The sequence below is a fragment of the Trachurus japonicus genome, chromosome 6 (genome assembly GCF_045865225.1).
Source record: "Trachurus japonicus isolate A0001 chromosome 6, Traja_1.0".
NCBI classification, from domain to species: Eukaryota; Metazoa; Chordata; class Actinopteri; order Carangiformes; family Carangidae; genus Trachurus; species Trachurus japonicus.
Window position 1 is genome coordinate 13646731 of NC_140912.1, and position 15966 is coordinate 13662696.

Below are 15966 nucleotides of genomic sequence, written 5' to 3' on the forward strand. Positions count from 1 at the left end.
TGCTTTCTTCATTCATACACAAATAACTGTGTATTAAATGATTACAGCAGTGTTTCCAGACCAGTGCTAGTGAACCGAAACTACCACCACATTGAACAAACAAAAACTAAACCAAGATTAAAATGAAAAAGGAACACGGTATCACATAGAATCTCAAGGTCTGTGGCCTGCTATGGCTTACTTCACTATTCTACAAACTAAAATTCATGGAAACAAAATCAATCACCAGTGAGTGAGACTATCAGTGCAGTGATGAAATATTGCATCATCTTATGGATGTTCACATTGACCATTAAGGAATTCATTTTAGTGAGTAAACAGGCTGTGGAAAAGAGAACATCTTCATAACATAACTGGATCATGGTTTGTGAGGATAATTTCTTCATATATTAACAGGCAGCGAAGGTGTTGTTGTTGGCGCTCTTTCTTTAATTTGCTTTCCTCTTCTTGGTGTGGAAACGCCTCTTCCTCTGCTTGTAGAGATGACGAAAGTTGATAAAAAGTCCTGAGGAGGCAGAGAGACCAAAAGTTCATATCAGGCCGCAACATTTCTTTAGACAACAAAATGATCCCTGTTTTATCTGGAGACGTACCCAGGAACATAAGAACGAGATAAATGTGCAGAATGTAAGAGAAGCTGATGGAAGTGCCAATGGCCTTTGGCAGAGGAATGCTGAAGAGTTTGGTCTCGTAGAAGATGGGAATGGATTGTACAACGGCTACGGCTGCATGAGAGAGGGAGATGAGATACATTAGTGTTTGTATGTGTTGAATTGTTATTAGTTAAGTGAAAAGTAAAGAAGCTCACCTTCAGCTAAAACACCTAATGGGTACAGTGGCATCCAGATTGTGTACCGCAGCCATGTCAGGGTTTTCCACTCCGTATCAAAACAGCCCAGAATGTAAAACGGATACCTGAGATTGGAACATCCTGTTAGTTTTAGGCAGGAAACACATACCGTGTTGCTTATCACCTAACATGATAGTGTCACCTAAATTACCCAGTTTTAGTGAAAATATGCTTCTGGTGTAAACAGTGACTACCGTTTGTTGCTAAAAAAAAATACAATTTTTCGGACATGTTTCTGAGTGAGTAGAATCAAATCAAAAGGACAATAACATATTTATTGCTAGCAAGTCAGTAGCAGAAATGTATATTCCTCTATTGAATTCCCACTGTGATTCGAAGATTACTGAATACAAAAGATTCTGCTGGGACTGTGAAAAGACCAGTCTTAATGTAGAGAAGCCACCTGGAAGACTGTTCACCAGGAACAGGGAGGCATCAAGGCAAAGCATAATTACCTAAAAATTTCAATGGCACTCCACAGATAGAAAACAAAGAAGACGACAGGCTGGTGGTGCATTTCCTCCAAACTACCAAAAATGATGAAGAGGATGAAATTCCTTCCAACCACCTAGTAAAAGAGCAAAAGTCAAAAATGATAAATCAGTACTCTAGAAGTGTATTGGCACGACATCTGTGGCCCCATGAAGCTGAAACTGGCAAAGGAGCATCCTGTACCTGTATAAGAGTTGGAAAGGTAGCTGTTTTGACCACACCAAAAGCAGCATTGAGGACCTCTACTGATGCCAGAATCTGACAGAAGAACATCACGTCCGATATAGTGTGAAATGTGTCGTAAAGAGAATCTGAAATGACAGTCGTGTTGTAAGTGAGTGGTCTTACCACATTTTTTGTAAAGCAATTAGAGACTTTTAGGCTACTGCCCAATTAAAATTCCTCACCTTTGCCAAAGATAAAGAGGCGCACAGTCATGTTGATAAAGATCCATGAAAAACCAAGAAACTGCACCAGGTTATACACGAACAAAAATCCTGTTTTCAGGCCAAAAAACCCTAAAACATTTAAAAGAAAAGGATTTATTGTTTGCATAAAGTTAGAGTAAAAGCATAATGCCAAAAATTACAAAACTAAATTGTCACAAAAACAAACAACAAAATTTCAATGAAATCTGGGAAGACACTTGTAAGACACACAAAGGACATGCATTAAAAAATGAGTTTTAATTTTTGTATTGCACAGTTAACAACTTAAATTTGCAATACATTTAAAAAAAAACACACCAACAAAAATAGACATTTCCTGTTAACAAGATTAATATTCACCTTCCTCTTTGTGCCTTGAGGCCTTCAGCCTGTTTCTTTTCTCCTCCTTTCAAAATAAAAAATGAAACATTTATTATTTATATTATATTTATAATATTTTTAGTCTTAATATTTTATATAAAAAGGTACAAACTTAGTTTAACATTGGGGCTGCCATTTTGTTTACTGGTATGCTATTCAATTAAAAAATCTGGCAAATGCACATTTCTGATGATGTGTAATGTTCCAGTGAGTTAAAAGCACAATTTAAATCTCACCTTTTCCCGTATCTCCATCTCAGCATCTGACTCATCCAGCCAGCGGTCAAAGTCAGGTGTCAAGAAGACAGGTTTACGCTCCTGTACAGTGAGTCTGTCCCACCAGCCATGCTGCTCTTTCCGCACTGTGATATTCACCTGCCGTTGTGTGGACTTGTAGGTCACCTGGCGACAATGTGAATTTGATGATCAGTAAAACTAGAAACCATAGGTGAGAAAGAACAGCTGAGTGATCTCAATGAGGACAGCTGAAATGAGCTCATACCTCTGGCTTCACTGGTGAAAGAAACTCCAAGCTGAACTCATATTCATTTTGTCCTTTTGCACCGTGGCCCTGGGCTACAAACAAAATACACAATGTCACAGATTATACTTAAAAATAAAAAAATATATATGATCACATTTAAATGAAAATTAAATATGTACCTTTAAACAGCAGGGCATTTTCATGCACATGGGCATCAATATTCTGCAAAAAAAGAAGAGGCAAATGATGAGCTTAATTACTTCCTCCTACAAATGGAGAATTCAGCATCATATTACTTCCTGTGCACTATAGCCTACTGTAACTGACAAATAGAAAGACATATCAATCAGACCTGAATACAAATTAATAAAACTATCGAGATAAGATTATAATATTTATAATAATTAATCTGACTATAACAGTCATATCAAATTACTATAAATATTAATATAATAACAGAATTTGCACAAGCACTCAGTCAAATACACACACACAGACGGCCTACTATCTTTACTAATTCAGGGCATTGTTGAGCAGGTTTGGTGAGATCAAAGGTGTCAGTCAGATAATGTCAGGCTTTCGCAGAGGGCTATGTAAAGATCAACCATCATCGATAAGGATCTCTTTAGCATCATGCAAAATGCAAATTATGCTGCTACCCACTGGTGTTGCATTTAGGGGAACATGCCGCCTTCATTTGCATGGTCAAATGTTTGCCTCTGTAGGCATAGAGCAGTGTTGTAGCTGGTCTCACTGTACCTACGTTTGAAAACAATTTACTGATGGAAAAGTGAGTGCAGAGACAAGTCACCACAGAGGGTCCTGTCCTGTCCTGTCCTGTCCTGTGTGTATCCAGTTTAAAGCTGCTCACCTGAGCGTCTGTCAGCTCCACTCGCAGGTAGATTTCTTTATGTCGTTGAGCCCAGTAGACGAGAGGTGTCAGTGTCATTGTTCGTTTTCAGCTTTTCCCTTTCTTACCGGGATTTATTTAAGAGCATACTTTCAGGTACACAATAAATAAATGGAGCCTCCTCGCTAGCTGACTAGCCCGGTATGAGATAACCCACCCAGAATGTTCTGAGAACGCGCTCGCTCTCCGAACGTCAGCGTAAAAGCGACGTGCTCGCTCACGACGCAGACCCGTTGATTGTGCTCTCCTCTGATTCGTTGGCGGAAAGAGAATATTTACGGAAGCGACGGCGTAGACAGGTGGTTTGCGGGCGCACTACACAGCAAGGCCAGTCCGAAAGCGAGTTAGTCAGTCGGTGGTTCTGGTTGTCGTGGTGCAAATATGCAAACAGAAGACAGTGTTTCATGTCTACGAAATGATTTGGTAAAGACTTGTGGGACGTTTCGTGTTCTTGTTGGCGTAACGGGAAGCGTTGCAGCCTTGAAACTACCTCTCTTGGTCTCCCAGCTTCTTCAGATATCTGGGGTGAGCTGCTCTTCCCTCTGTATGTTTTTATCTTTATTCGAAGTCTGCTCTCAGTTTTGGTTTCTTCGTCTGCCTCTCTTACTTGTGCACCAAGAATAGCGCTAATCAAAGGCTTTACTGAGGCTGTCATATCCAGTGGTGAGGAAACATATGTCGCCACGACAACGATCCCAAACATACAGCCAGTCATACAGAGCTATCCCCAGAGACAAGTAGAGCATTCAGTGTTGGAAGAGATGACCTGACAGCCCCGACGCCAGCGTCATGGATTCAGTCGGATTACATGAAGAAGAGGCAGAAAACACTGAGGCAGACCAGACTGTGCCAAGCCCATCGAGATCCTTGGAACAACCTAGTTGCTTGATGCCAAGAGCGGTGACATCAAATACTGATTTGATTTAGATTTAGTTTAGGTTAGTTAAGTTTGCATGAGCAACTACACAATACTGGCTTCATCAGAAGGGCAAAGATTATTAGAGGATCATTTGAACTCTTATTTTTCAAGTTTCTGATGCTAATCTAAGGACTATTTGGGATTATTGTTTGTCTGCCTGACAGGGCCCTCATGACTACAGATTAGCCACAAGATGGAGATATTGCAGCTGTCAGGCAACAATGCAACCACATCAACAAGACAGCAGTACTATCTTGCTATTGTAGTTTTCAGATACTGTTATTGAACTTGAATCAGATGTGGTTTTCATTTAAAGGCTCACATAGTTCACAGCAAATAATAAAATGTTGATGCAGTGGTTGCAAAAACTTGGGTAGATATTACATATGGTGTAATAGTTGGTGTTGCTGTGAAAGCTAAATGCCCTATTGCACACATCTACCCACACTGTTAAAAGTTGCTAAAGGTTCAGTGTGTATTGGCAAGGTTTATTGCCAAAATCTGAAAATAAAATTTGTAAGATATCCCCCCCCCCCCTCCCCATTTTACACACTGGACCTTTAAGTTATGTTAAAGTGTAAAACACATAACAAAACAGAAAGAGATAGAAAGATGTCTCTGTTTTGTTTCATGGTTTAGGTGGATGTGAGAGTGGTCACCACAGAGCATGCCAAGCACTTCTACAATCCTGCAGACGTTTCAGTAAAAATCTACAGTGACAAAGATGAGTGGGAGGTAACAAACACTTTTATTATTATTATTATTATTAACTGACCTATGCAACATCAGTGCTGATATTAGTTTGAAGCTTTTTTTTCATGCTCCTGAAATTCAAATATAAACTAATGCCATTCTCAAAGTCACCTTAAGGATATTCAAATGCAGTAAGAGTCATCAAGTATTCACTCAACAGCATTACAGGTGCTGAGCTCATGGGAATTTTGAAACATGATCAAAGGTTAGAAGGCGCTGAGAGGCCTTGGTCTAAAGTATCATGCACTGGAGGAAGTGAATCACTTGTAAATAATGTGTGTCTAACAGCATGTCTGTGCTCTAGATGTGGACACAGAGATCTGACCCGGTGCTACACATTGAGCTGAGGCGCTGGGCAGACCTATTTGTCATTGCCCCCTTAGATGCCAACACTCTTGGAAAGATTGCTAGTGGCATTTGTGACAATCTGCTGGTGAGCATGATATTTTTTATCAGATTATCCACAATCTTTTCTGACATATAAAAATCTATCATGTGGTATATGAAATTATTATTATTACGTTTGTATGTTGGCAGACCAGTGTGGTAAGAGCCTGGGATACCAGTCGACCTCTCCTCTTCTGCCCTGCAATGAATACAGCCATGTGGCAGCATCCCATTACAGCCGAGCAGGTTTCCAGGTTGAAGGAGTTTGGATATGTGGAAATCCCCTGCATTGCCAAGGTGCTAGTGTGTGGAGATGAAGGTGGGTTTTAATACCACAGAAAGAAATGAAATAATAAGAATTCCACAATGTAGAACCATGTTGGTTGGACCTTAACAATTTGAATACGTGCATTATTAGAAATACCATCATATAGATTGTAACTACATTATAATCTTTCATATATATATATTTTATTATAGCCTAAAAAATGTTTTACGTATGCAAGTCATTGTAAGAACTACTTCTTACAATATGACAGATGAGTCATAATCAAATGCAGTAATTGTGAATTAAGCAGAAGATGAGCTAAATACATGACAGAGCAGAGAGGTGGTAACAAGTCCAGATAAATACCAATTTACATAAAATTATAATTATAGTTATTTTAGAATTACAGTAATTAGTGTACAAAAAGGTTTCCATATGTGCAAGTGTACTGTTGCTATAGATTCAAAGAACAACTTATCAAATAGCCTCCCTCTCCAGTGGTTTTACTTTGATGACTCCAGGGTGTGTAAGTAAATTATAATATCTCTGTTGGGTGTGGTTCCAGGCTTCCAGATACAGTCAGGGCACACTTTAGTAAAGATAGTTGTAAGAAATGCACCTAGAAAGTTTTTGGAATGCCCATTGTGCTTGTTTGTGCGCATTCATCTGGCAGAGTAGTGCCCCCTTATAGTCCTTGGGTCAGACCAGATACCGGTATCACTTGAGTGGGCAAAACCTTACCTACAGTATACTAAATTGTTTTTAGGGTCAATATAAGTAAATTAAAATATGATAGCCTTTTCATAGGAGCAGCTTTTTATTTATTTATTTTTCGCATTTTGTTATTTTCCCCTATAGGCAGATTGTCATTAATTCCAAAAAGAACACAGACGGCCAATAACACATTAAAAGTAATTTAAAGGTGATAGCTACAAGTTTAATTCCTCCTGGCCAGTAGGTGTAGAACTCACGCTGCCTGCTCTCGCTCCAGAAGACATATGACATCAACGTTGTAATGCTGTTGCCACAGAGATCATTCCATGCCGACGTTGCCAACGTAACCAGATGTAAAGATTTATATATTTCGGACCCGCCAAAATTTATTGAACAATTATTTATATACTTTTTTTTTTTTTTATTCAGTAAAATTAATACGTTTATTTTTGCACCCCTCTAGACATTCTGTGGATGCATTATTTTTGAAAAATGTATGAAAAAGTTTTAGCTATGACCTTTAACACTCTTTTTGGACATCACACATCATAGTTTTTTCATGGTCCTTCGAGCCGGAGTAAACACCCATGCTGGAAAATGGACCCATGACCCGTTCAGCAATGTGGTATATTGATGTGTTGATAAAAAGAAGGGATCACCGCCGACACGTCTTCACTTGTATTCAAAAAGGAGTTTATTAACACGAAGAAGAACAGTGTACAAAAAATGCAGAATCCTGGAGCATCTCTGGTGCCCATGTGAGATCTCTCTCTCTATGGCTCAAAACCATAACCTTATATACTTTCTAACTCCAAAACTCCACCTTCTCCCAACACAAGGATATAGCTTATCATATTAGGCACATTAACATTAGCCATCCATGTTTCCTGTAAATCTAATCAATTCCTGTATCTGTTTAACATACACAATTCATGTTCTATGTCCATGAACATGAGACAGGATCTAGCCTATGTAATTTTACGACCTATTCATCCTCCAGACGAGGCTAATCAACTTAGTTAAGACAGGAAAAATGTAAGTAGCAGGAAACACATTCTCCCAGGGTACATTTCACAAGGGTCACTCTTGTCTCGTCTATTAGGCTACTGTTACTAAACACCTAATGCAACATCTTAACTTTATGGCAGGCCTCCCCAACAACCACAGGCCAGAGCGGCACCTGTATCACAGCCTCCTGAATCTGTCCTACTGAGGCTGGAAGTGGCATGGCTGTCTATACACTGTACGGTTCAAGTGGCCCAATTCCGATTTTTTTCCTCTCAAGTGGCTCAGATCGGATCTGTAACATGAATGTGTAAACGGGACAAATACGCATGGATATTGTCAGATCAGATTCAGGCCCCCGTTATATATGGAAATAAATCAGATACAAATTGGATATCTGCCAATACGTCTGCAGTCTAAACAGACAGATCGGATCTTTCCTGGCAATGCGTGTCATATGTCATCAATGATCATATTAATTCACATGCCCACACGTTTCCCTGAACCTCTGTAGCCTGTGATTGACACGTGGAACTGACCTGGACTACCATGGCAAGTTGTCACAGGAATTATATAGTGTTTCATTTTCATGTTTTTGTCCAGTCTGTGCGGATCGATACGAGGGCAAGCCAGGGAGTGTGAAAAGAGAGAGCGCACGAGACAAACACCAGATTTCGTTTTCCTGCCGGCAAAAACTGAATCGAGCCGATTAGAAATCAAGACAGGAAAAACAAACAATGCCCAGCCATTTGCTTATCACTCAAGCAATGTTGTTCCATATCAGTTCCATTACATGCCCCTTCAGCCTGCACAGCAACCTCAAGCTCTAGGTTCTGTGTCTCAGCCAGCTCCACTTTCATATGCCCCACACTTTACTGGTAGTCCTTGGGCCAGACCAGATACCGGTATCACTTGAGTGGGCAAAACCTTACCTATACTAAATTGTTTTTAGGGTCAATATAAGTAAATTAAAATATGATAACCTTTTCATAGGAGCAGCTTTTTATATACGGTATTTTTTTTTTTCGCATTTTGTTATTTTCCCCTATAGGCAGATTGTCATTAAAGTGGCTTGTCAAGTGGCTCAGATCGGATCTGTGACATGAACGTATACACGGGACAAATACGCATGGAATCGGATATTGTCAGATCAGATTCAGGCCCCCGTGTGGAAATAAATGAGATACAAATTGGATATCTGCCAATACGTCTGCAGTCTAAACAGACAGATCGGATCTTTCCTGCCAATGCGTGTCATATGTCATCAATAATAATATTAATTCCTGTGCTCACACCGTTTCCCTGAACCTCTGTAGCCTGTGATTGACACGTGGGACTGACCTGGACTACCATGGTCACATTGTCACAGGAATTATAGTGTTTCATTTTCATGGTGTCCGCGTGTCTGTTTTTGTCCAGTCTATGCAGATCGATACGAGGGCAAGCGAGGGAGTGTGAAAAGAGAGAGCGCGCGAGACAAACACCCGATTTCGTTTGAGAAAGGCCCAAAGTTGTTGAAGTGAGACTCTCTAACAAGGACAAAACCTTTGATATAACCTATGCCATCGTAGATGATGGATCGGAGTGTACAATGTTGTTACCTGGTACAGCAGAATATCTGGGCTTGGAGGGAGAGCCTGAGCCACTTGAGCTTCGTACAGCGAGGCAACTGAGAAAGCCCTGAGAAAAAAATACTTAATTGACAGGGCTTTCACATCCGCCACCTTTTGTTCACATTTTGTTGATCTGCGTTCATCATTGTTCAGTTACCAAAATAAAAGACTGAACTGATATCTGGATCCAGTGTTTTAATGTGCACACCACATAGTTGTTCTGTGAGCCGGCACCACCACCACCACCACCACCACCCTAAATCTATCTAAAAATATCCTTAATTAGAAAATACATTGCAATGATTTAGAACTGACAATCGGCTAATTGAAGCTTATTTACACCTATATTAGATAAATCAATTGAAACACTACTCAAGGGTTTATTACAAGTCTCTGTGGCTGGCCAATAATTCACACCCAAAGGAGAGGATATGATGAAAGAAAAATTATTTCCAGGGAAGGCAACAGTCTATTACTTTAAGAGGTGATAAATACTATAAAGCTGCCAGTCAGCAAGGTCTATCTATCATATCAAAACTAGGAATGTATAGGAATAAAAAAACTTGAATTTGCCCTCCCAGGTGATACTGATAGGTGAAATTTTGGGTCTTGGCCCAAGGATGTTGTAGCCAGGCCTGGAATTTCATCATTTTAGGGGCAAGGACCCTTGGCCTCTCGTGTTGTCAATTTTTTGAGGGCACAAAGGCCATAAAATAAAGCAATGATTTTAACTCAACGTCCATAAGAATTAAAGACGAAGGATGTATAACTATCTGTGAAATGAATACATAAAACAAGCTCAAGCAAACAAGAAGTTTCCAACTTTAAATTAATTTATGCATTTCATTATTTGCACAAGGGTCCAGTCCTATGACTATATGTTGAAATTCCTATCTTATTCATTCGCTAATCTAGGGCTGGGCGACATGAGAAAAAATCCAATCACTTAATTTTTTTTTTTATATCAGTCGAGATCGATATATATGACGATATAACTCCAATCACTATTTTTGTCAAGCTTAAATGTTTCCTTACATTCACAAGTGAGATTTGAAGAGATCAGAAGGTTATTTGTGATTTAAATATTTATTTTCTGTCAAAAATTGAACATGACAGATGTAATGACAAACATTATACAACAGTATCAGTTAAATAAAACAGATGTTTTATATTTTTACACACACATATATATATTGTTTATATTCCAGCAGCTTTCAAAGACAACAAAACAGACTGACTAAGGTGGAAAAGGAGGGCGGGGGGGGCACAAGAAATCCCAGCACTGTCTCTCAGTGCCGTCAGTGCCTTGGGCGGGGGGGCAGGGGGACATTAGCACTTGCCTTGGTCTAGGCAGTGTTCCGGTCGGCACAGTTGAACTTTTTTTTAATATATTTTTTTGGGGGGCTTTTTGTGCCTTTAATGTACAGGACAGTCGAGAGAGAGACAGGAAATGGGAGGCAGATGGGGGGGGGTGACACGCAGGATAGGGCCGCTCGGCGCGGGATTCGAACCGGGGTCGCCTGCAGTGAGGACTCTTTTAGATCCCCTCTATAATAAAGCAATACAAAGTGCTAAATTCATTAAAACTTTACTTTGCATATCCTCATAACAACCTACTGTAAGAAGACATTTTTCAAATTCATATAAGGCCTAGTTTATATTTGTTCAGTCAATTTGCAATTTATTTATAGTTAAATATCGCTGTCCCTCATACATCTATCATTACCATCACACTCAACATTTTAGAGAGCAATAAAGTTTTTACAAATAGTTACTTACATTGTTGCATGCAAATTAGATGCTCCAGAGAAACATTCACAGCCTCGCGGACACCGACAGACAGTGGTGGGGGGTGCGTTTGATGAAGTCTCCTGGTTGGCCGGTGATAGATTGGTGTCAAACTGTCATTATAGACCCTCCGAGTGGTTCATGCCAAGCTCGAATCAAACCCTTGTTATTGCTAGAATGTCATCAAAAGACGCCTTTTTTTTCTTAAAAGACGCAGGTTTTCAAAGCCGTGTTGACAGAATAGAGGCAGAAGAGAAAACCGCAAAGTCAACTGGGGCAGTGCGGGCGGGGCATTAAGTCCACTGTGGCCTTAGGGCAGAGATTTTTTTCAAGGCCCCTTGACTTTCCTGCCCTGGTTGTAACCTTTGGCAGGCCCAGCCGCCAGGCTCCAGGCTTCCACCAGTGGGCCTCAGCCTTTGACTTTTTATGAAATAAGATGTAGGCAGGACTTCATACAACCACAGTTCCTTTGCATTGAAAGGTACCAGTTAAGTAGGCAGTGCATAACAGCTGGCCCCACTGGCCCCACTTAGCTGTGTCTTTAACAGAACTAAAGGAAAGGTCTCAGACAGATAAGAGGAAGTTGGGGTGCACGACGGTCACTATTTCAGCAACAGCAACCACAGAGTTCTCCAATAAAAACTTCAACTTCTCAAAGAAACAAGCAAAATTAAGGCTTGCGCTGCATTCTGTAACAACAAAGAGCACTTCCTGGGTACATGTCCTCAGTTTCAGAACAAACGTCTCCACTGAACAGGAGACTGCATGAATCATAGGAAACAGCTAATGTGTGGGAGGAGGGCATATGAACCTGCTCAATGTGCTTGGTTGGATTCTTCCCTCAACTAATCTTGACATAGGGGGGCAGGATACTCATCATTGGTATGTCATGTGAAACTTGGCAGAGTGTATTTCCTCAGACAGGAACGCAGTGCATGGAGTGCTTCTTGGGTGTTGCAGAAAAGTGTATCCCTCAGGTGCTCTTCAGTTGGGGAGATCCATAAAGGGTTGCAGACAGAAAACCGAGGCACTCGTGAGGGTACGACCAATTAAAATGCCTTTATTGGTACATGGCTAATCTATTAAAAGCGAGTCAACGCGTTTCAGCCAAACTGGCATTCGTCAGGACAAAAGTGAAATGTTTGTCAGTCTCAGTTCACAGTTAAGTAGGTAATTGCAGACAGCTGCTCAGTGTGAGCAGGTAGGAGGTCACATGACCTGAACAGCAAGACCTGCCAATGACAAGCAGACTCTGTACAAAAAGAAAGAAATAATAAAATCACAGAGTCAATAAATCGAGAGTGTATTTCCTATCAGAATAGCCTATAGCAGCCCATATACACACCATGTCCTTTTCACAGAGAGGTATAATCAGTTCCATAATGTATTTAATGTCTATCTATGGTATGTGGTCCATCTTGTGTTGTCTTTTGGCACACACATCATTCTGTCAATGGCATCAATCTAACATCCAATCTAATATGTCTTCAAATTGATTCTTTAAATGTTAGAACAGCAATACTCCACCTAATGTCCCTGTATTATCTTCTTATTTTGTGACAATACAACACACCACAACTATTGTTATTATTATAAATTATTTCTAAAAAGATATCACACTCTGTAGTGGAAGAATACAGAGTGCAGTACAACCTGAACCTGAGTATGTTGTTGTCATGGCAGAACTGGCAGAAGGCCAGTGGATCTTCAGGTTTTGTGCAACACTTTACTCAAAACCAATATGGATTTACTCAGAAAACAGGATAAACACTCAAGAGTCAAGAAACACACAGAAACAATTCAGTTGAATATGAGTCTAAGATTTATAAAAATACAAAATACAGCAAAGCAAGGCTGACTCATCAACACACACACTGAAGTAAAGTCCAACAAGCATTATATCCCCCTGAGAATCTCCACATCTGGAACATATTTCCCCGGGCATCACCACCTTTTTTTTTTTTTTTTACAGCATCACTTCCACTTTTTCCCCCAGAGTTGATCATTTATTCCAACAAACCTGTTTGGCATCTGTCTTGCATAATTTTTTACACACAATCATGCCATTCAAGGGTCCCCATGGATATGGTCCATGATCCTGGTAGTAATATGAAAACAAGAGAGTCTCATGATATACAAGTTTTTAATTAACCAATGACCCTGTGCCTCTACGCATCTGAACTGCCAATAACATCCATTTATTTGCAATGCACACCTAGGACCATTACACATACTTAGTGCACATTTCTTCAATATTGGGTATACGTCTTTTGTTAATTATCAAAAATGTACCACAGTCACAGACAGTTAGTTAATGAGGACAGTACTTTCTCATATTCTATATCACTGTAAATCAAAGTGTTGCTATAGATGAAGAGTGCATGATAAAATATAATCAGTTAGAGTTGTCTGGAGCCCCACTGTGGTATATAAATAACCAGCTATACAGATCTGTGTCTGATGCTGTGTCTGAGTTAAGCAGGCAACAAGGGGTGTGTCTTTCCATGTCCATAAATCTAACACAAATTGACTAAACTCAAGGTGTAGGGAAATCAAGATTCAGTTGGTGATCTAGTGATATACGAGGCTAAATTATAAGTATTAGATTCAAAAAAGCAGTTTTTTTGCTTTGTCATTATGAGGTACCAAGTGGCGATGTACTATAAGACTGCAATATAAGACAATGTGGGAAAAATGAAAGGGTCTGAGTGCTTTCTGAATGAGCTATAAATGGCTCAAGGTGAAAGTACTAATAACAACAAAGTCCAGTGATGACTGGTATAAAAAGATGGTAAAGCAGAAGATAAACTTTTATCAAGAATATATATTTTTTATTGTTCGTTCAAGAATATTATCAGTGTGTGTTTTGTTGAATTTTGATTTTTGAAGGACATTGGTACATGGTACTCCCACGAACCACTGTAAAACTAGGAAAGACAATGTGTTAGTGATCCATTATAATCTAAAAGTGTCCAAAAGATGATTTAAACCAACATATAATCTTAGAGCAATAGCTTGACAAATTCTCTCTCTATTCTGTAAATCTTTATTTTGAAGCTGTTTGCATTAACAGCAGAACAAGATAAGTCTCTAGTGCAGGCCAGCTTCCTGACAGTGTTATGTGTCATTGATTCACTGGTTAGGTATGAACAGAACACTTACTGTAAGTGACTCAGCACAAATCTAGGTATGCAAACCCATGTCTTCTGGTCTGATCTTTTTTATTGATTTATACCTCTCTGCAGAAGGTGTTTGTAGAACCACTAATTCTTTACTGTGTTGCAGGTAAAGGAGCCATGGCAGAGGTATCAACAATCATCAGTGTTGTCAGACAGTATCTACAGAAACCAGATGAGTCATCTGAGCAAACATGAATCAGCTGAGCAAACTGACATCAGCCACCAATGAAAGAATAAATATGATGACTGGTCCTCTTAATTAATTGGATTTATGTTTGCCCTTTTTACTTGACAAGTCTCCTCCTCTTGGTATGTGTGGGTGTGTACAGACTCGTTAGTATCTCTCTTATTATTTATTGTCACACCTGTTGAGGCAGGAAAACACACACCTGTAGCCTTTGTTTTCAGGACTTCGGTGAGCTCATGGATCTGCTGACATGGCTTAAGGTATAAATGTCTGTTACTCATACTGAAATCTGTGTATGGTTGGTCACTCCCAACCCTGAAAATGCCTATCATACACTTCTTTGACTTTTTCTTTACAAAGGTGCAATATTTTAACTTCGGTGATGTTGCTATTTGACAGAACACAAAATGTCCAGTATAAGCATAACTGTAATGTATAACTGCATTCGCCACTAAATAAACTATGACATTAAGAGGAACAAAGCCAAGAAAGTCAAGGGCAGCATGTCATTAACCAGGATTACCAAACTGTTTGTCCATTAAACCTCACCCTTTTTCCAAGAAGATAAAGTAAGACACCATTTCTTTGCCAACTTCCTTTAAAAAGGAGGATTGTAATACCAGTAGTGTTGTTCATTAGAACGGGATACAGGTATCAAAGGAAGAAAGTGAGGTTAAAACACTTTTCATATTGATTTGTATTGTATTTGTATTTTAATTGGTTGTCCTAAATAAGCAAATGACTCAGAAATTGAAGGTCTTGTTTTTCATAATCGGCAATAACTGTCATGTCATGTGGTGCGCAGAGAAAAGCAACACAGGTGTACCTCGGCAAAGAGGTCATCATAGATAAAAGACAAACTAAATCATTAAAAGGATGTCTAAATCAGTCATCAGTTCAAGTCATCAAGGAAGACTTCAGGTGTACTAATGCAGGTGTGATACTTGTGAAAAAGGTCCCTCTGCACGTTTCAGGTGTGAGATCATTAAAAAATATATATGTTTATCCATGTATTTTTCTATTAAATAATTGCACTGGTTGTGTTGCCTGTGAACAAATAAAACTCTGCTGCTGAACCCTGACTCTCTCCTGTGTTTGACTGAAGTTATAGTGGCAAGGTTGAAGTCTGGACTTCAGGACCCATCATCAAGAGTAACTGTCATGGTGCCTATGGGGTTATTTATGTGAAACAAAGCTGCAGAAAGTCTTTTCCCACAAGGCAGTTTGACAGACTGGCTGTATTGCAGTTACATGTGAAACTGTCAGCTAAGATACAGGTGCCTCATGCTTGGTAACCACTAGGTTCTGGTGGCAGTTGAATTTTAGCAAACGTACACTTTTAAAGGAAACACCAAGGTGTAACAGATGTCCCAAAGCAGTTCTCACCTAAACTTTTCACCATGTCTGAAAGTATCGAAGGAAAAAAAAGCGATGAAACCCACAGCTCACATTTAGCGTTAGACATGTTTATATTTGTTTAAACCTTCCATCTCCTAACAAAGTGAAACGTACCAGTCTGGATTGTGTCAAGAAACCATAGACAATGGTTTGTTTATATACTGTGCTGTGAGAAGACGCAGACTAAAACAACTGTTTTACTTATAATAAA

At 39.5% G+C, this 15966-nt stretch overlaps 2 protein-coding genes across 2 annotated transcripts; one reads left to right on the forward strand and one right to left on the reverse strand.

Annotated features, from left to right (window-relative positions):
- Window positions 1-116: 116 nt before the first annotated feature.
- On the reverse strand, window positions 117-3691 carry hacd3 (3-hydroxyacyl-CoA dehydratase 3). Its single transcript, XM_085779061.1, has 11 exons — window positions 3506-3691; window positions 2814-2856; window positions 2653-2726; window positions 2388-2552; window positions 2131-2176; window positions 1750-1860; window positions 1526-1653; window positions 1306-1418; window positions 809-915; window positions 594-725; window positions 117-505 (listed from the first exon to the last, which is right to left on the reverse strand). The coding sequence occupies exons 1-11, from the start codon at window positions 3581-3583 to the stop codon at window positions 429-431; spliced, it is 1074 nt and encodes a 357-aa protein (XP_085635187.1). The 5' UTR covers window positions 3584-3691; the 3' UTR covers window positions 117-428.
- Window positions 3692-3796: 105 nt separating this feature from the next.
- On the forward strand, window positions 3797-14457 carry ppcdc (phosphopantothenoylcysteine decarboxylase). Its single transcript, XM_085779062.1, has 5 exons — window positions 3797-4069; window positions 5103-5198; window positions 5521-5649; window positions 5754-5922; window positions 14277-14457. Exons 1-5 carry the CDS (start codon window positions 3926-3928, stop codon window positions 14363-14365), a joined length of 627 nt encoding a protein of 208 aa, XP_085635188.1. The 5' UTR covers window positions 3797-3925; the 3' UTR covers window positions 14366-14457.
- Window positions 14458-15966: the final 1509 nt, after the last annotated feature.